The 21,844-nt window shown below is 41.0% G+C and overlaps 2 protein-coding genes across 2 annotated transcripts in view; both read right to left on the bottom strand.

Moving 5' to 3' along the window:
- LOC140935823 (cGMP-dependent protein kinase 1-like) overlaps positions 1–179 on the bottom strand; it is a 45,539-nt gene extending 45,360 nt beyond the window's left edge. Inside the window, exon 1 of the mRNA XM_073385392.1 lies at positions 26–179. The gene's annotated coding sequence lies outside the window, so the exon portion shown is untranslated. The remainder of the gene's footprint in view (positions 1–25) is intronic.
- A 3,816-nt stretch (positions 180–3,995) lies between these two features.
- Positions 3,996–15,490, bottom strand: LOC140935818 (7-dehydrocholesterol reductase-like). Its single transcript, XM_073385383.1, has 3 exons — positions 15,260–15,490; positions 9,913–10,050; positions 3,996–7,429 (listed from the first exon to the last, which is right to left on the bottom strand). Exon 3 carries the CDS (start codon positions 7,408–7,410, stop codon positions 5,869–5,871), a length of 1,542 nt encoding a protein of 513 aa, XP_073241484.1. The 5' UTR covers positions 7,411–7,429; positions 9,913–10,050; positions 15,260–15,490; the 3' UTR covers positions 3,996–5,868.
- Positions 15,491–21,844: the final 6,354 nt, after the last annotated feature.

The raw sequence follows: 21,844 nt of genomic DNA, 5'->3' as shown, positions 1-21,844 counted from the left end.
ATACAATCAACTTTTCATAACTAACTTTGAAGCCGAACCGCATCTTGCTCTATTAACCATACTTTTGCAGCTAGAAGCCATAACATTCCAAACGGAAACTAAAACTTGTCTTCACGTTCGTCGCGTGCCTTCTAGCGATGCAATCCCCAGCCTGCAAAACTATTATCAAGGCCGATATGTCAACAACAAACCAAAAATAGTCGATCGTGCCTGAAGCAAAAGTCACTTCTGTTAATAATGTTTTAAGTCACACACGACTTATTTTGATGACACGTTACTTTAGACGTGTTTGGCAAATGACAAAAGATCCACCGCTCCAGTGGTCGGATGTTTATATAATAATATATTTAATTTCTCTTAAAAACAGAAAGACGGTCATTATGTCATTGTTAGAGCGAGCTGACGTACCCTTACTCAGAAAGAAGCTTTCCGGTAGGTGGTGGTAGCTAAATGGCCATGTCGCACTTGTAAGTTTGTTACCGCTCATGTACTGATGTTTTATGACAGAAGTCGAACTGCTTAAGCGGCAAATTGTTATTTTCATTAAGTGTCTTTATTAGTGGCAATCTTGTCGCGCGATTTGAATATTCAGCATTTTTCATGAACTCTTGGCCCTCTTCAGTTTCAAAAGCGCTTCATCACCGTTTTCACTTGTCAAACACTGATAAAAACCATTTATACTGAAGGCGATTTTTCTCTTTGTAATATACCCTAAGGCATAAAAACATCATTGTCTGTTTCTACATACGATTTACGCGTTAACCGTGGAATGTGGAACAAAGCCAATGGTGCATAGTTAATTTCTTCGATTACTTCTTTTGTTGAAATATAAATAGGCCTCATTATTCCGTGATTAGTAGTACATACCTCTTCCAAACTAGCGCCCAGTTCTGCTCTTATGCTATATCATGACTTCCGCGCCCGGTCGAACGAAAGCGTTAACGTTTGTTAATTAGAAGTTTAAATGCGACGAGAGCCCCTTTATTCCACACTTTAACACTTTAAGCCACCAGTAAGCGTCTGAAAGAAGAGGTAAAAAGAAAAACTTTCATTTCCGAATTTCTAAAAGCAGAAACAACCAAACAACAAAGGAAACAATCGAAATTATAACCACGAATTGAAAAGTCAGCAAATTCGTTACAAAAAGTCAGCAAGTTCATTAGTCCGCCTTTCTGATCAGTTACACAGTTCAGTTGAAGACTAGGGAAAGCCGAACTTACCGCAAGGAAAATTTAGTCCAGTTTCGTGCATGGAAAACTGACTTCATAGTATCCTAGCGTCCACAGACTGTTATTTGAGGCTTTTTAAGTTACAAGAGGGTATTTGAAAGAGCCATTATGGCTCTTGGCATTTTCAATCTTGTCCCCAAATTCCGCGTTACCCTTGTCCAGCGGACGGGCAATTTTGCTGGCTTTAATTAATAACTGGCCCTTCGAATTGTTTCCCTCAAATCTCAGCATAATCAACGACACCGACCCAACAACGGGTTGTTTTGCAACACCGAGTTGCTGGAGATGAGAAATCTACAGAATTTATCAGTGGTAGCTAGGGTGTTCCTCAAGGGACTATATTGGGGCCCATTCTTTTCTCCCCTTATGGTCAACGATTTAGCCGCAAAGAAAAGAAATTTAATAGAACTCAATGCAGGGCTGGCACTACGGCAAAGGGCTGATTTATTATAGGCCAATATTTCGGCTGACAAGATTAGCCTTCCTCAGGGCCACAACAATAACGAGAGAAATTATCTTTTAACGGCTCCGAAAATTTGAATTTGAAATTCACATAACTGGTTAATGATTAACTACAATTATAAATACTAGATAAAATAATATAAAGGTAAATGATTTTACACTAAAAATAGAAATAGAAACAGCTCAACGTTCATTCCTTCGGTTCAGACCGAAATTTTGTTCTTAAATATGCGGATGACGTGACACTTAGCATTACAGCCGAATCAACACTAGCTCTCTCTGACTCTCTTGAAACGAAAAAGGTTAGGCATACAGCAAAAACCTGCAACTAAGAACCTGCATTTTCCCTAGTTAGCCTAAACAGGTTCTTATGTAAATGGTAATTAGCGCAAATTTAGGCTATTTGTGTAGGTAATAGCATGATTTGTAGTGATATTTGGCATAAATACCACGAGTGATATTTCGAAATTGTTATACGTAATTTCCTGAGCCGTTAGGCGAGTGAAATTTGAGACAATTTTGAAGTATCACGAGTGGTATTTATGCAAAGTATCACGTACAAATCATGCTATTATTTGTTTATACTACTACCCGAAAAAGGTTTGTAATTTTCACATGCAGGTATTTCAAATTAAGTTGAAATACCACTAAGCCAATCAAATTGCAGAAATTTCTCATGTAGTAGTATAAAGGTACTTAAATAGGTTCTTATTTTCTGAAGAAAAGTTAATACATTGTAGCTAAAAGTATTTTGTGGTACGCTAAGCTCATTCCTTAGGTAAAACTTGTATACCATTACAATTGCAGTTAGAGTAACAAGGCACCTATGTCTCCAAAGAGGATTCTGAATGTTGACCTATTTTATTTGCCCAAGTGTCCAGAATTTTTTTTATAGGTTTTACTAAAATAAGAACCTGTTCCAATTTTAAGCTAAAAAGATTCTTGTTTAGAAGCTTTTAGAAGGGTCCTAACTGTCAAATTTTAGCTTAGCATGTTCTTAAAAACCAGGTTCTTAGTCGCCGGTTTCAATCTAAGCAAGACCTGGGAGATGGTATTAAGGGGAAAAAGCGACGGACCAAACAGGTGAATGATACGTTACCCTCAATTGGAAGAAATACCGAACTTAAATTATTAAGAGTTACTTTCCATCAAGACCCCTGTAACTGGGACACTCGTTCTGACTCATTGCTACATAAAGCTACTTCCAGGCTATCGTAATAAGAATTATTTTGTAATTTTTACGGTTAATCGTAGGAGAATTTAACTGCTCTTTTTTGTCTCCTCTAAGTGAACACGAAGCTGAATGTGAGACGTTATTCCTTACATTTATATAGATATTATAAATAAAAAAAACAGCTCACTCGGTAAAAATTATGATAGCCTGCGGCAGCCTATACTATGCACGAAAGGTTGCCCAGGCCGCAGACTATACCGGCCATTTCTTGCAAGCTCTAAATATGTACGTGTGCTTTCCCGCCTTGATGCTGAAGGTGATCGATTTGCTGGTGCCAGTTTCGGTAGGATTGTTATGAAAGTAATAACCTGCGATCAGGCGTTCTTTTTTCGCCTCCAGGCAGAAGGACTGCCTGATTGCAGGTAAAAAGAGAGGAAGGACCGCCTGATCGCAGGTTATGAAGGTAAATCACTAAAGGCTTAAGAGATGGTGCCTATTTGACATCAAACACAACTCGACTGTGCCTACAACAACCATCTCGTTAGCTTTGATTAAATTAATAGCCATCAGGTTGTTCCCAGTCCAGTTTGGTTTATCGTGAAAGCTCGTCATCCGCCGAAGGAGTAACAACGGGTTTCGCTACTTGTCGAAAATAATTCTTTATACATCCTAGTTCGCAACACGTTTGCAACACATTAGGCTTTCTGTATGCCATTAAATCTCATTAGAAAAAAATCTTATATTTTTTTGTTCTTATAAACCTGGTTCTCCAAAGGTGCAAGTTTTGGACTTTGCCAATACAGCCAGCTCTCTTGGCAGCGGACACTGTAGGGAACTCGAATTAGTGTCCTCATTAGCGAGTGTCCGTAATAGCGCGAGTTTAAGTCAGTCAAACATGAATCTGTAATTTATTTTTGCCCGGGATTTAGCTGCTGTCCTTATTATCAGGGTGTCCGTAAGGCGAGAGTTGAGTATAATCAGCAAGCCTAGTATCAGGGTAGGTATCGAACTCAAAAATAAGCGAATTGAACAAGTAGCGAAACCTGTGTGAAGCCGCCGAATGATTCCATTCCTTGCTTGTAAATTGCCGTGTACATCCGGGAAAATCCCATAAAGCAGGCAGGTAATGGTTACGGTAAAATTCATTGTAATAGTGTGTTTATTGGAGCTTTTCAGCGAGCTGATAAAGTACATTAATTTGACATGTTGTTTGATTTCTAGCCGTAAATACAGAAAATCCTTTTCCCGTCAATTTTTAATCCCGCATTAGCTGATGAAAACCAAATTTCTCGTTACAATATTCATACATTTTTAATTGAATATTACAGCAAATTAACGAGAATAGGGCATTTCCGAGTTGCCCAAGCCTCTGTTACACGGCGAGGCTAAGGCGAATCAATTAATATCCAAATAATTTTTTATTCTCATGCAAATGCAACTCATAATGACAAGAAAGGGTTTGCATTTAGCCTCGTTTTCCTCGAAAGTGAGGGTTTTTGTGACTCGGAAATGGCCTATTTAAAAAAAGAAAGAGTAAAAGAACTTGGAGGAGGTTAAACCGCTACTTTACGTTAAAGCGAAACCGTTGTTTTGTTCTCCAACATGGATTTGTAATTTTGTTAAACCTTCAAGTCTTTTGTAACAATCTTAGTTGCAAAAAACTTAAATACCGACTACACCTAAGTAAAGTTCAAGTACCAACTTACGTTTGTAGCTTCCTAAAATTATTGCGGCGGCAATAATTTACCAAGCGTAACCAGAAATTAGGAGAACCTGATTGTAGTCTCAAAAGGACTAAAATATTGCAATAGAGAAATCAGTTGTTCCATCATTAAGCCGTAGTCTTTACTATACCCTGAAATGACAGAATTTGTTATTATCCCTTTTATACTCCTACGCTGAAAATTAAAAATATCTGTTTCAGCCAGAAAGTGCCAATTCATCCCTACTGGCCAAAGTGTGATTGAGCCTCTCCTGGAGCCATTTGAACATAATTTAAGCCAAAATGGCCTCATCAAAAGCCAATCCAGCACACGCTAGCAGGGAATCATTTCAGCCCTTGCGTCCAAATTAGCCCTAGAGACTGTAGGTAATTGGACTGTATTGGGCCTGATTTTTATAGGACTGTATTATACTCACCGAAAAGGCCCCATTTTTAAGGCTAAAACAGGTCTTTCTGATTTACAGTGTAGTAATTGCGCACTACTGCAAATTCAAAAAATTTCAGAGTTTGTTTTGGTAAAATCCAAAGAAGTAAACAGCACCAAGCAAACATCTTTCCAAAAAGATGCCCCGCCTAGGAGTTGAATGATAAATGAAACAAAGGCTAGCAAACGTTTCTGCTTGACCTTTTTCTTGATAACGACGTTGTGCAAATCGTTCATTTCACTCTACAGTATTGCAGTTTTAAACTTGACCCTCGGTTTCGTTGCGTAGTCAAAGATGATTATAATTATTTGAACACTGTATTGGTAAGTCGAAGCACGAGCATGCATGCAGATAAAAAAGTGCTGTTAAATAGTACCTTCGACTCCAGCAATACGTTCTTCACTGATAGGCCCTTTGCAGTTAGTCATTCACGTTGTACAAAACCGCCATGCTGGAGAACAACAGACGCACCGAGACAAGAAAAACAAAGAGCTCACATCATGATTTACAATGGTAATCAGTCCCTTTGTTTGTCTTCTCCCAGTGCTTCTCTTGCCCTCCAGCATGACGGGCTCTTACCACGTGAATCAGGGGCGGATCCAGAGCTTCAGATAAGAAGATAAGTGGGGGGGAAGGACGGTACTCAAAACAAATTTTTTCGGCCCTTCGGGTCTCAGTTTGGTCTAAAAATAAGGGGGCCCCTCCCCTGGATCCGCCACTGTGAATGACTAGCTGCAATGGGCCTATTTTTGCTACTTTCCTGCTGAAAATTTCATTTTAAGACTGCCAAATATGTTTGTCGCTGATCAAATGCGCAAAAAAGATTAACGTTTATACATTAACCAACAGTGTTCTTTAAAACACAAAAGGAATGATTCTATATGGTACGAGCTGGCAATACTTGTCCCAGTACGCTCCATACTTCTGCTTACACCTGACATCGTCGCGGAACGAACGGTGGATCAAAAGGATGAACATGAAGAGGAAGTAGAAATACGGTAAAATGTGACCAGTGCCACACGCCAAGCAGTACGACAGCGCGTTCATCAGGTCACCGACGTAATTGAAATGGCGTGACAGTCCCCACCAGCCAGAAGCGAGTAGGTAAGACATCTTTTGCTCGGCGTCCGTGGTTTGATAGGATGCCCTGATGTACTGCGCTGGCTTCCCCCAGATTGTACACTTGTCATTCGCCTTCATCTCAACCCGGAAGTAATCTTTCTGGTGATTGACTGAACGGAAAATCAAATATCCGGTCAGACCCAGAAGAAACGTGCCAACGCAGCCCCACCATGGCAGGCTTACAGGTTGCCGGGCCAAGTAGACACTTTGGAGGGTGTACATGAATGGGAGCCAGACAGTGTCGCCCCAGGCTAAGTAAAAACCAAAGTGATCGTGAGCGATGTCTATTGTGCGCAGGTACCAAGATTCGTTGAGGAAGAAGTCTACGACGTAGGTTCCGTGCAGAATGTTGAGCAGGATCATGGAATTGGTGACATAGCCGAAGTCATTGTATTGCTTAGCGGCGAAGGACAGGTTAATCAGAGTCCAAGCGACTATTCCTGGCCGTCCGTTGAAAAACAGTTTGAAATCAAAAGAACCGATTCTCGGGTTATGCTCAATGCCCATGAAGAAATCGTAAAAGGCCGATCCACTGAAGCAACGGTCCTCGGGATGACTCGGAAAAGAGTACGCCTTCACATAAGCGAACATGGCCAGGCCGAATCCGAACACGTTGCTGATGACCATCAGGACTCCCCAGTTGTCGCTGATGATGGTGGCATTAATGAAGCCCTTCTTCACCAAGATGAGAAACAAAAGGTGTGACACCACCCAAGCACTGATACCATTACACTTGTAACTAAGCACATTCCCGGCTGGCGTGGCAGTGCCTCTTCTGATGCGGCCGGGCAGGGCAATGAATAAAATCACCTGCAGAATCATCCAAGCCATGTACAAAATGATTGCTTCGCTGCTTACCGCTGGGAAGACTTGCCTGCAGAAAGTGATAATAGTTCCGTCGGATAACTTGCCGAGGACCACCTTTCCCAGACTTCCTAACGAGCACTGATAAGAGTGACAGGACAGCCAAAAAAACGCAACGCACACCGGTGGCCAAAGCAACATGACGGATCCTAAAATAGCAACGCTGACACCAGGTAGGCCTGGTGACAAATTAATTATGTCGTTTTGACTTCTGACGATCTTAGGAGAAGAGGCAATTTTTGTCTGGTTTTCGTCTGGTTTTCTTCTGGTGACACGTGATTTCTCTGAATCGAGCACACCCATGTGACCATTCTGTGTTTCAGACTCCATGGTGTGATTGGGACCCACACCACTGGAAGCTGAGTGATGAGCCTGGCTCCCACCTGAGTTGGCCTCTGAAGGTGTCCTCATATTCTTCAGCCAAAAACACCTGTAAGTAAAAGAAACGTTCACATTCTTATTAAAAGTCTGTTTGCAAGTACAGTCAAGGCACCCCGACGATGGAACAAGAGGTTATCTCTACATAAGATTAGAGGTACTTATGGTTTACTCAGGAAATCAGGTTAGAAAATCAAACGCTTCGCGCCATTCATCCTTTTGGGAAGCTGCAGAAAATATAGCCTGAGTGGTAGGCGTTTGAAAGGGAAGGGAAAGGAAGTTTTAGGCGCGAGAGAAACGCGAGGGGCACGCGAGGAGGGAGGGAGCCCCGGCCCTCGCTTTTCTTTCTCACCTAAAACTCCCTTTCCCTTCAATTCCCCTCCAAACGCCTTTGATGTGACGCAATTTTTCTACTCTTTTTAGTATGTTCAGCATATTTGGATAGATTTTGTAGCAGGTCGTTCTCCTTCTACGTCAAATTCTATAGTTGTGTTTATGCACAAGATCTCCACCCAGGCGGTTTGTGTAAATGGCTCCCCTAGAATACTCACGGAAGATCAGGGATTGGTTATTTTGAAGTTGAGTGTGGGACTGGGTCGCTATTGTGCCGAATTGCAACAAGGGACTGTTAGGGGACCCTGTCTAGGGGCCCTACAGCTCCTACTGGCTGTTACCGGGTTGGGCAGGAAACTGCATGGGTTAAAATTTATATCCTCAAAACAGGCCAATAGTGTAATTCAACACGACACCGACCCAGGTCATTGCCATAAATAGTACACCAGGCCCAGTTGTTCGAAGGCCGATTAGCGCTTAACCCGGCGTTAAATTTAACCTTGGTTTCTATTTCTTGCGTTCAAAAGCATTTTCTCGGATAATTTTCTCTGGTACTTTCAGAGCTTCCAATCATCAAATTGTAGACAAAAACAATTCAAACTGAAATGCTTTTTAAACTTTCAAATCTGAATTCAAATCTCGCATTAACCCTGGGTTAACTTAACCCAGCTTTGAACAACTGACTGGCCGAGGAGTGATCACTGCCAGATATTTGTAACGTCGGTGGAACACTGCTGGAGCCTTCCTTTTCTCTTAAAATTCGTCCAGTTCCTACCCAGCCAACGCGATTACAAACAACAAATTAAGGGAATCGCCGTTCGCGTGCATGGTTTACGCGTGGAGTGGCTTTGCAAAGAAAAATAAGAGACTGCTTGCAGTCTGCGTGTACGTCCCGCAGTGTCAGGTTAAGTAAAAGTACTGCGAGACTGATCAGGATGCAAACCCGCCACGAGCAACTTACATGTACCCGATACCCGTGTCATAAAAACGCCAGGGCAGCCGTGATCACACTCATCAAATGGCTGATTCATGCATCCTATCTACCTGAACAGCAGTGACCAGCGGTTTCAGTGAAAACATAACTGTGGTTGAGATTTTCATTCTTGTGGGCTCAAAAACCTTGAGTGTTTTCCGGTATTTTTGTTGAGTGATGTTGTGTGAATATCCCAGAACTGCTCCGACGAGATGGCAACGTGTATGACTCAAGCATTATTCGATGCATTATTCTTTGGTAATTCATTTCGTTCTTTGTTTTTTACCCGCATGAAATGTCGGGGGACTCCTGTAGAAACATTCCCGCAGTCTGTTCCTTTTGTAAAATGATATCACTTTACAGTAGTTTCCTACAGAAACATAATCTGTTTATAAAAATGTTCGAGAAGGTTTGTTTTTGTCCGTAGATACATCCGTGTTTCGTTCTATTTTGCCTAGGTATTGAAACAAGCATTGAAGGAATAGACCTTGTCATGGTTTTCGACGCCATCTTGACGACTGGGCAAACGCGTGAGTAATTACAGTGTTTGTATGAAAATCCAATGTCGAATAATTTCTGTAAAACGGCTGTTCTGGAAAAAAATATGAATTGTAAACTAAAGCTACACAGCAAAGGATTTTACTGACAAATTTTGGGGGCCGTTACTGTGCTTCAATTTCTCCAGAAGCTTGCTTTAGATTTTCCATATATTTGTCTGCAATTTTTCCCGGGAAATTTTTACAGACAAATATATAGAAAATTTTAAAAGAAGGTTCTAGGTCTTCTAGCGCATGTAACGCCCTCAAATTTTTTCAGTAGAATCCTTAAGAGTGAAGCTTTAGTTTACAATTCATATTTTTTCAAAACAGCCGTTTTACGGAAATTATTCGACATTAGATTCTCATATACAAACGCTGTAATTTCTCACGCGTTTGCCTACTCGTCAAAAACCGTGACAAGGTCTATACAGTTAACTCTCTCGCAACGGCACCTCGCTAAGATGGACGCATAATGCTGGTGCCAAAGGTGTCGACCGTCTTAATTGACTGTAGACCAGTTTAAATATATTATTATGAATACAGTACTTTGCTTCGAGTCGTGGGGGAATAAAATAAGAGACGTCAACTGAGTTGAAATGTAGAGATGGATAATACATTTCTGTTGTTTTATTCCCCAAAACCTGGAAGCAAAGTATGAATTTCAAATTGGCTTAGTCACATTAATTTTACCTGTCTCAGCTACAAAATGGTCTTTTCAAAGCGATCCCCACGCACAGTTCTTGCTGTCAATGTTCGTTCGGTTCTTTCTATTGTCTGTGCGCCTGTCAATGGCCACACTAGCGCAGAAAAAGAACCGTGCTTTTGACCCTACCGGATGTAATTAAACAATGGCATTTAGCAGGATATATATGGCTCAAACCTAATGTGATTAATGACCTTTAATGATATGGTGTTTGTGAAGGAAAAAAATCATGTGACTGCACGTGCACGTATTCAATATCACATAAGAGGAACCCGACAATAGTGCACTTTTTCTGCGTCGATCCCAGTCACTTGTGATTAAGCTTATATCCCGCCCTTCCCTTGATCCGTGCTTCTCCGCTTAGTCTTCGGAATGCCATTGGAGGAGGCAGCATTTCATGGCTGTATGATAAATAGGGGGACCGGGTAGGCCCGTACTCCCTGTGTCCTGAAGAAAGGGGGAGACCTTCAAATTAGAGAGACGGGAATGCCCATCGGAAAATCAGAATGAAGCCACTCCAATCTGGGCGTGGTTCAGGTTTTATTTTATCCCCTGGAGGAGACCATACCGCAGCACACTATGACGGTGCTTGTATCTTTTTATAAAGATTTTTCTTTGCGCACAACCCTAATTGACACCTTTATGGGAAGAAAGTTCCTTCCTTAACACCCTAAGGCCTGAGGCAAACGTCGAATCTAAGTCGCCTCGAACAAATTAAAAACAGGTTAGACAAAGAGTCGACTTAATTCCATCGCGGTAACAAACGTCGAAGCTGCGTCGATCCTATTTCACAAGTTGCACTTCATTAAAACACGGGAATAAGAACGTGTTCCCGTGCTATTCACTTGATGCGCGGCTAGTTACCTCTAGGATTGGCCGGAGAAATGGCGAAATACAGCGCTCGTCGGGCCTTTTTTTGGCAATTAATTGCGAAAAATAGAAAGAGAAGACTCGCATTACATACAGCTCTGAGTACAGGGTATCAGAGAAGACAGCTATTGCTCTAAGTGGCATACTTGACGGTGCTTTTGTTAGCGAACAACAATGGAGCAGCGGTCTTGAGTCCGTCTTGCCACCGCTTCCAACGCAATGCGAATCTATGGACCACTGACAGCGAGAAACGGTTTAAAGAGTTCAGGATATCTAGATCTACATTTAAGTTTCTGCTGGATCGCATTCGTAACGCCATTGAAAAAGACACCGTCACTGAAGAGCCTGGTATCGACTTGCTCGCAATTCCCGGAAGCGAAATTGTCTTTGTACAGCGCATGCTTGTCAGGGGGGGAATAGCGTCTGGCAGACGGTGGAGTCGGTATTTTTGTGACGTGTGCGCAGTCCATCACATTTGAATCAATTATTTTGTAATTTGCGAGATTTATGAATTGAATTCAGCTTGTGTTTAGACCGACGTTTGCTGAAACGCCGAACTGGCACTATCGCATTATCCGACTTGGCAAGTCGCACTTATGCTGGAGTCGAACCAATTAATTTGAGTCGAACTTAATTGCCGCAAACGTCGCACCATTCACGCGCCTATTTCAAAATTAATAGGTTCGACGAATTAAGTTCGACTAAAAGATTCGACGTTTGCCCCAGGCCTAGGTGAGACCAATATCTGCAATTTTTACCCCTGAGCGAGACGACGAGCATCCCCGACACTTTTCTAGGGAGTCTCCCCCCGGACCTGTGTCTATAGGCTCCTGAAGTAAACACATTTATGCACGAATATGTTTGTGTTGCTGGTGGAATTTTGAAAGGATCGATAACAACATGAATGACGACCGAGAGGGGCAAACCTGTGTTTCATTTGGTTGACAAGAGCTGATGCTCTCATTTGCCACAGCGTTGAAGGATTTTTGGAGTCGGATATAAGTTTTGGCAAAACTACAGGTTGTAGCTTCAAATATGCCGTGTTTTGCATGCAATTAGCCGAGTAAGACTATAGTTCAGTATAGTTGATTCCCGATAACTCGAACCCTCGCTAACTCGAACCAATGTCGATTTCCTCTAGATTTCCTTCTTACATTTACTATAATTTTATCCTCGGTAACTCGAACCCTCGACAACTAGAACCTTCCGCTAACTCGAAGTAATTTTTGTTTCCCCTCCGATCATTTCTATAAAATTTTACCGTCGATAACTCGAATCATGTTATAAGCGTGTGACAAGTCGGAAAATAAGCCGGTACTGAAGTCCGAAACATCGAATTTATTTCAAAACAACCGAGTATAAAATTCTTTGTCTTTACTTTTTTTGTCACTTCAGTTCAAATTCAGTATCCATTCCGGTATACTTAGTTACTTAATTGCCTTTCCTTCCCATGCATTTGCTTATTTCCTTACTTCCGATTATTTGCTTCAAACTCCCGATAACTAGAACTTTTTTCGATTTCCCTTCAAGGTTCGAGTTATCGGGAGTCGACTGTAGTTTTAGTTTCAAGAATTTTTTCTCGCGTGTTATTTCTGATTTCTCAAAGAGACTACAGACGCGGCTTTGAGCGATCGATCATGAAACGTATTTGTCCAATAGTCACTGCCCAGCTTACCTGTGTAAGGTTCATGGAGATAAACAATTGGTTGTGGCGAGAACCTCCGAGTGTAATTGCCTACCGTCCTCTGTTACGCCATAATTATGCAAAGTGGTTGATTGCGCGCGCGCGTGTAACTCTCACGCGACTTGATTGAAAGAACAAGGTCATGGTCAGATTTACTTAGTGTTTATCTCTCTCGCCATGTGTCGAACCACGGCATATACAAAGAACTCGTCGAATTGGGATTTCATTGTTAAGAAGATTTAAAAGAGACAAAAAAATTGAGTAGGGGATCATTGGTATGAACCTATCTGGAAAACCCTGGGTCTAGGTTTGGAACCACATGGCAAGGGATAATGAACTCTATTAAATTTTACTGTCTTCCAGTGGTGATTCAAGTTAGCATTCTTGGGCTAACAATGCTGGGCCAACAGTGTTGGAAGATGTTGCGTCCGTGTTGGCAGTGATGTGCAAACGGATGCAACAACTCCCAACAATGTTGGGATCCGTACTGCATCGTGGGAAGGATACAATCTACCTTAATATTACATGAAATTTTGGCGCCGTGGTAATTTAGTGATTTTAAAAAATCCCTATTTAGAGGCACTTTAGTTTAGCGATTTTTCGTAAATTTTGGAACATAAGTCACTTAATTTTCGCGATTTCACGCACTGACACGAACTAATGTATTCAAAACTTTTACGACGACAATAGAACACTTATGCGATGAAATCATTAATTTCAATAGCTTCATTGAAATCAAGATCATTCAACGTTCTGAAACTTAATTTTGAACGAAATAAACGAAACTGCAACTGTAATGTCATACTCTCAATGCTGTCTCCTCACTCATATTTAGGTACATTGTCACACAAAGTCAATGATGCACGTCATAACCGACCGTCAAATAGTATATGTGTGTGGAATGAGACTATGTGTAATGCACGTGCGTCGCCGAAACAAATGCTGGAAGAGTTGTGCGGATCGAACATTGTTGCGCTACGCTTCGGCGATCACGACCTGTTTCAAATTGCGCGCAACAACTCCCAACAACACGCAACAACATGCAACAGGGTGTGCAAACGTACGCAACATGTAACAGCCAACAATGTTGTGTCCGTTTGCACGGGGCTTTAGAAGAACGAAGAACTTCTCGCCATTTTTTCCTTACGCCCGCTTCTCAGGCGTACAATTGGTAAGAGTGGTTTGAAAAAAGGTAAAAAAAGCATTTTTGACTTCGTACTGCATTACATGTATTTCTCTGTTATTTTAGCCTGAAAAGCAAGCATATTTTGCAGCGCTATCCTTAATTTTTTCGGAAATAATGCTATCCAGCCATCTTGGACCTTAATACTACCAGAGAGTTAGGGCGAGTCAAAAACGGGTTTTAAGGGAGAGGTTGATGGGCGATCAATGTAACTTTTAGTTTCCCTTAAAAAATGCCTGCCCTCGCTCTGTAGGCTACTGTTATTTGTGTGGGAATCTTCATAGTCTGTTACACAGCCGTTTTCAGCATTGCGTGGCGACCCTAAAAACGGCTGTGTAGCAGACTAGAATCTTCAATGAACAAACGTATTTCCCCCGCTCGACCCATTCTCCTTTAAGTGGGTGGCTAACCCACGCACCCAAAACCCTTCCGCGCACGCAAACGCGTATAAATCGATATACAACACGACCCGTCCTTTCAATCAATGCAAATCAGTTTGATCAGGAACCCTGATGGGCTCTTGGTTTGATATAACCCATATTCTAAAGGTTTTGCTCTGAATTTTAAAATCCAGCTCTCGATCGTTAAGTTGAAAATGTTCCTAAAAAATCTCGTTGTGGCTAAATTTGGTACACCTGTCGCGAACAGTAAACAATCAAATATATAGAAATTTGCATGCGACAAATTTTAAGCACGTGTGTGGCTTTTTGTTACCATTTATATGGCGAAGCAAAACTTTGTGCTCGAAACCCACTACCGAGAGAATTTCTCAGTTGGTACTATAGATTATGACGAAAATCTGACATGACCTTAGATCAGCCGAGGGGAACGTGTAAAACAAATATACTTCACATAAAGTGAAAACAAAATATTGTGCCTCCTTTCGGAATTGATAGAATTGTGATTTTAAGATGAAATTATTATTTTTCCACTGGTAACACTTGCCAGCGCTTTGAAAGACAAAGACCAAATGATCGGTTTCCTTGATGTTTTTCTGACCATGCTTGAGTTATTCAACGCCACATTGAGCCAGACGGCAGCGGTGCTCGATCAATATTTGTGATTGGACATTGCGCCCCATTTTCTCAATCTAATATTGAAGTCCTCGCCGGGAAGCGGCGAAAGACAGTGTTTCAAACGACGGTTTGAAACTGGAGGGACCGTCTCGAATAAGAAATACACCCGCCTCGGCTGTCAAGAACAGGCAGTTTCGTCAAGATTGGTGAGTTTAAGCACCAGCGGTTACATAATAGGAGAGCTTGACACACCGCACTGATCAACGAAGGGCCGAGATTTTGCTCTTACACTATGTAATTTAATAAAGAATAAAACGTATGAGGAGGTTTGGTTATAATTTCAGTTCCCTTCGAATATTGGGAAAAATACTTCAGAAGCGTTTTTTTCTTTATCGAGAGAAACGTCTGAATAGGTTTGGTTATGGCTATCAGGAGATCACCATGAAATATGCACTGAAAAAGAGATTTGGTGTGGCGGGTATAAAATTTGATGTAATTTGTTGGCCGTATGTTATATCAGAGAGGAATTAGTTTGCCATTAATTATGATCAAACCCTAACGAAAAATATTTTTCAGCCTACCTGGTGCGAAGAAGCTATGATCCTTTCACAAAGCGCCCATGGACGGAACTGCACAGTTGATGAAACGAGCCGGCAAGTCACATGTTACATTCAAACTGGTTTAAATGAATGCTTTGTCTTCAGCAACACGCAAAATTACTTGGTGCCTTTCACGTGAAACACAAACTGTGAGATCCAATGACATCGGCCCTTAGCAATCACCTCATATTTCCATTCTAATTTAAGGGGTCTAAAGATGAGTAATTTAAATGGAATAAATATAATGACATTAAATATTCAATAGCAGCAGAGAAAATATTATTTGTCAAGTGGCCCTTCTTTCTAAGGTGGTGACCAATTGTAAGTGGAAATGACAAATTAGATTCAGGAAGCAGGTTTATTATAATCTTTAGGAGATCGAAATAACTGCAGATTCTGAGATTTGAGTTTAAGTTGTAGTATGATCGCATTTTTGAGTTTAAGTCATAGAATGATCGCATTTTTGCATTACAAAGTAAAACTGACGCGCATTTACAAATTTCGCCTTTCATAGGAAAAAAGGCTGGTTCAGTCAGGTTTTTGGTATTAGTTAAAATTAAAGAGTGCTTGAACGATTTTAGTAGATTTGTCAGAACTATATCAAGCACCATCTCTAGCCTAGAATCTCTGTTGATGCTTTTAAATCTCACAGCCGACATTAACCGATACTTTATTATATTCAAACCAAGAGAGAATGAGCTAACTAATTCAAAGAGAGAAAAAAAATTTATCGCCTTTCTTTCCTTTAAAAAGCCTGAATGTAAGGGTAATCCCATTAAAAATGTAGGTGTTAATAAGGCGCCTTTCATCAAGCCGTCTTTACACTTTATAAATGACAAACCCCTCTTACTTCCGGCGGCCACCGCTGGTTATCTGGGTCAAGTTGTGCCGGGTCGAGTTTTTCCTTCTTCATCAGGAATATTCTTAATACCATTGTCTGTTTACATGATTGAAAGCCATCAGGGCACTGGCTCTTTCAATAGAGGTGATTACTGATGTAGAACTTTTTAAGAAGCTAATGCTCGCCACTCACTGTAAACTGAAAACCTGTTATGTCACAGTATCAGGCTGGTTGACGTAGTCTTTTTTGTTTCGCGATTCTTTCGTGACATTTGAAAATTGTGTGTCAAAGTAAAATAAAGATATTGTAATACGAGTGTTTGATATTCGCTGGCTATCCGGCCGTGTGTCTGTCCACCTTGATCTTAACGCTGCCAAGGTCATTCAAGTTCCACAGCAAAGATGATGGATGGGTACAGTGGAACCTCGATTTAACGAAACTCTATATAACGAAGTCGTCGGACCCAGTAATAGTAAAATATATGAAAAAAAAAACCTCGAAATAACGAAACCTCTTTTAGCGAACTAATTTGTGTGCCAGTCCCTTGTCCCCTCGTTATATCGAGTTTCCACCGTATGTGCCGCTGGCCTCTAAGAACCCCTACCCCATTAAAGTCTAGTTCTGTGGCCAAATATAGACCCAGGAGGTACTCCCTATATAAGCTATATAGGTATGGGTATGTGCCGCCCCAAAGGGTAGGGTTTTTGAACCGCTTTGATCTGAAAACGGGTATAGATTTTGCAAAAGCCCTGGGGACGAGGTTGTAGATTTTGCTCATTATGGACTGAAATATATAGGGTATGGTTTTCAAGGGAATTCGACCCAAGAGAGCTTATCAGGCTAGGGGTACCCAACGAGAATATAGTTCAAAACCACTTAAGGGACGGACCATTAGAAAAGTGATGGGGGGGGGGGGGTGGGGAAAAAACCAAAAAAAAATTCATGCAAGGGAAAATGCCAAGAAAAAAATTCATGCAAAGAAGAAGTTAAAGAAAAAAAAATCATGCAGAAGGAAGGTCCAATTGTGACTTTTTCAGAAAGTCTGAGTTTCTTTCAGAAAGTCTGAGTTTCAGAAATCAACAATATTAGCAGGCACGATATGAATAAACAAAAATCACTTTCTTCTTATTGAAAGGAGACAATTAGAGCCTTACAACATACACTGTATACTGTATTATAATAAAAATAATAAAATAAAATTTGTAATAAATAAATATTAGAATTTGGTAGCTTTGTAAATATTCTATAAAATTATTTGTGCCCACAATAAAAATTAGAGGATGGGTCTTACCGCCTCGAATAAGAATTCTATAATGCAATGAAAAAGTGGATTCACACGTAGTAGTGTTAAAACTGTAACTGTCAACGACATAAACAGCAACACTGCCACCGGTACTTTTAACAAAAATTAAGAACCACAAAGTATGGTTTTCATTGGTGAATGGAGTATGGCATCATTATGATGGGCTGTGGGAGAGGAATTTCAGAGGGCAGGGACTGAAAAAATGCACAGGGAAGCCGTCCACTCCAAGTGGCTTCCTCCTCTCTCACTGTGTGTACATTTTCGAAAAGATTGTGCATTAAAGTGGCCTGTATCCTTTGATCTGTTGTGAGTGTAGAATAATCTATAAAGCACAAAAACATAGATAATGAATCAAGATTTCACTGTTCAAAAAAAGCAATATTTGTCTGAAACAAAAAAAAAATTCGTGCAGAGGGGTTGACCTGAAAAAAAAATTCCTGCACAAGCAGTGAGCGAAAAAAAAAATTCGTGCAAGCTGAAAATTCCCCACCTCCCCCATCCAATCACTTTTCCAATGGTCCCTCCCTAAACCAGGAGTCCATCCTGCTTAAACATAGCATTTTTAAAAGTATTTTAGTATTTAAACGGTAGATATAGGCATATTTTTATCCCCTAAAAATGTTTCATCTGTTCGGATTTCCTAGCTGAAAGTCTAGTGATCCGAAAATTATAGGGATCAAAACTTACCTTTTCGAAAATTTCAGCCAGAAAAAATGCTCCCGAAAATTCTAGGTGACCTTTTTAGGGTAAAAATCTATTAAAAATGGGCAATTATACCAGTTTATAGATGTCCGAAAATCCTAGGAGAGGCAGGCAAGCAAGAAATTTTACAAAAAAATGTTCTTAAAATTCTAGATCTCAAATCGTCTTCCGAACAGATATTTTCCGAAAATTAGCGTTGTGTGCCCCTGAGTATCAACGTATTTGTCTCGTTAGCTTCAAATAGGTAAGACAATCATTGTAAAACGCTACTAAATTATGAAAAAAAAAAGCTTAAACAGTATTCTGAGTTCACTTGGACAAGGTAATGGGTTCGCAAATCGAGTATGTATTTCAGTTAGTACCCTGGGTGTCAGGCAGAGACTTTTCAGGCGCGTTTCCGGTTTCGGTCAAGTCTTAAAAAGTGACTCGCGGATTCGCCGCTCGTGTCTTCGGCCTTCTGCCGAAGACGTGTAGGCCTGCGGCAGACGAAGCTCCTCGTCACACGCGAGAAAAAAATCTCTGGTACACAGAGTAGTATTTTAGAGGCCAGATCTGAAAACAGGTATGGAAAAATCGCATGTTTTGGTTTTGGTTCCAAAATGAATTGAGACACTTGATGAACTAAGACGCAGTAAAAAATCTTCCAATTTGTAAATCTTTACCAACCTGAATTTTCTGACTCCCCAAATCCCGAGAATGCTAAGGTACCTGAGGATACCAATCCGAGCACGAAAGTGTCTGCCACATTTGCGAAGCACATGATGCCAGCAGAAGTCAGTGGGGTGGTGCATGACCGCGCGGGATTTGCGCATTAGACGTTTAGTTTCGATTCATTTTAAATGGCTCCCTTCGTACGCTTTTCATCTGCTGGCTTATCACCCACGCGAATGAGGCTACGCCACTTTGATCTGTCTTGAGTCAGTTCGTCCTAGTTCCAAGACCAGCGAAGTAATTTGAGTAAGTGGTCAAGTGAGAATAATATGGGTCGGATTTCAGTGAGGTCATTTTTAAAATGACCCAGTGAAAAATGAAAGGAATACAAAGATTACCTCTTCCCATTCTTATTCAAGATCTTATATTTTGAAGGAATAACTGAAAGGGTGAGCGTCGAGATTAGTTCATGTTTTTCTTCCACAAGAGAAGCCGACTCGCTATAGGAAAAGGGTCGGAAATGGTGACGGACAAAGAACAGGGGCACCCAACGTTAATTTTCGGAAAATATCTGTTCGGAAGACGATTTGAGATCTAGAATTTTCGGAACATTTGTTGTAAAATTTCTTGCTTTCCTGTCTCTCCTAGGATTTTCGAACATCTAAAAAATGGTATAATTGCGCATTTTTAACGGATTTTTACCCTGAGAATGTCACCTAGAATTTTCGGGAGCCTTTTTTTTCGCTAAAATTTTCGAAAAGTTAAGTTTTAATCCCTATAATTTTCGGATCACTAGACTTTCAGCTAGGAAATCCGAACAGATGAAAAATTTCTAGGGGATAAAAACATGCCTATATCTACCGTTTAAATACTAAAATACGTTTAACAATGCTATGTTAAAGTGGTTTTGAACTATATTCTCGTTGGGTGCCCTTGAAAGAATGATATAGCAATGTGGAAAAGGAATTGAGGCAAAGTGGGGTCAAGAATCAAATCAGAAAATGCCCTTTATTTTTCCTGAGGACAAGCTGCATGCGTAAAGAAGAGTCACCTTAGAGTCGAAGTCAAGACTTCACAGCTAGCCTGCATAGCGGACGCTTTATGAGCCAAGCGAGGCGAACGCGGCATTTTGAGCGAAGCGCGAAACGTTCGTAAAATGCGGCGTTCGCCTCGCTTGGCTCATAAAGCGCTTGTTATGCAGGCTACTTCACAGCCGGAGATACTTTCAAATCTTATGGCTTATCGAGACTATCATCGAAAGTAGGCTCGATTTCCGCCAGTGTCCCGAATTCTTTAGTCCTCGTTGAGTGCGGCCGGCGGGGGACTCAACAGAGTTTTGTAAGCGGATGCTCTGCCCCAAGGTCCAACCCCTTACCCTATTATATACAGTGGAACCCCGCTTTACGGACACCCGCTTTATATGGAGACCTAAAGAGACAATTTTCTTTGTCGCTAGGGAAAGCCCATACATTTTTCTCTAAATTCAAAGCGCTTAATATGGACACCCGTTAACGCGGACAACGGACACTTGTTCCTTGCCGCAATAGACAGATTCTCAAAGAAAGTCAAACTCGCTAATGCGGACACTGTGTGTTGTAACAAACCTTTTCCTTTTGAAGGTAAAACAAATCCTTCAGATAACAGCATGTCGATGTTCCCGGTGAAGGTACCCGCGTATACCGTTCCATTGACAAGGGTACCCCTTTCGTTCGCCTCTAACTACTATTTAGAACTTTGCATTCCCCTTTCAACTGCTGTAAATGCAGTGTCTTGAAGATATGAATAAATCACAAAACCAGAACGTTTTCTCGACTTTTTCACAGCCATAAAATGCATCTGTTAACCCTTTCAGGCCCTTTTACAGACCGAAATGACAGATGGCTCTACCCTTTTAGACAGCTGATTCAATAAAGGTTGCTTTGGGCACTGGTAATTGGTCACTGGGTATCTATTGTTTTGTAGTCACTCAAGCAAATTATTGCTTTGTTCTGTAGTCCGAAGTGCCCAATGCCGGGAGCCCACCTGCCAATGCCCAATTGCCAATGACAAATTGCCAAAGCAACCTTTATTGAATTAGGTATATACTTCAGCAAGTGAAATCCCCCACCCTCCCTCTCATATACCTGAAGATCTCAAAAGGGACCCTCCTGGGGAGTGCGGGCTCATTTTCCTGAACAGCGGCTGGTAATCGAGCCTTTATAAGAAATTGGATATGTCCGGATATGTCAGTATTATCTTATCAGGGAGTTATCGTCAGGGAAGTAGCAACGCTTGCATGATGGTATGAGGCCACCAAGTGCTTTTACTCAGGCACGTGATTATATGGTTCAGAGTCCACTGTTGCGTGATGAATCGAATGGATTTAGACATTGCCACCAGCGCGCGAGAAAGGTGACATAATTTTCTGGCGCCCTCACGTCTACTACGTTCCCCCGTGTATTGGGGTCTAGTCGTAGTCAGTATTCCTGGCATGGCGTTTGCTGCATTGTAGAAAAATGTAGCCCACACATTTGCAACTTTGTTATTGCTAATATGCCAAAAATTAGTCAAGTCACGCGTAGTTTTGATTTTACATTGCACCGGAGCGATCACGTGATCAGTGGTAGCGAAGATGCACATAAAAAATTGCAAACTTAGCAAAGTTCATCAAAAATTAGCAACAGTAATTTACACTCGAAAGAAAAAGAGAGGTAAATATTAAATTTCTTCATTTGTTATTTCAAAAATTGCGAAAAAGCAAAGTACTTCCTGATCTTTCTTCCTTGATCCTTTCTTGTTTCAAAACCGATAACAGTAACATAGGAAGAAAGAAATACAGTTGAACCTCTTCACAACGGCCACCTTGAGACAGAAGAAACTGGCCGTTGTAGAGAGGTTTGAAAAAGAGTCAATGTATGGAATGTTCGCCCAAAAAAAGGGCCGTTGTAGAGAGGTGGCCATTAGTCACGGATCGGATGTTCGACTGTAAAGGTTATTTTAAAAAGCTCTGTCCCTTTTCCATTTTTATTTAACATAACAATATCAGCTGTATTAGCACCTCAGATTGGCATTTTTTTTCTTGATGCTTCTG

The sequence above is a fragment of the Porites lutea genome, chromosome 4, assembly GCF_958299795.1.
Source record: "Porites lutea chromosome 4, jaPorLute2.1, whole genome shotgun sequence".
Lineage (NCBI taxonomy): Eukaryota > Metazoa > Cnidaria > Anthozoa > Scleractinia > Poritidae > Porites > Porites lutea.
The sequence above is the reverse complement of the archived record's forward strand: the minus strand, read 5'-3'. Positions and strand labels throughout refer to the sequence as shown.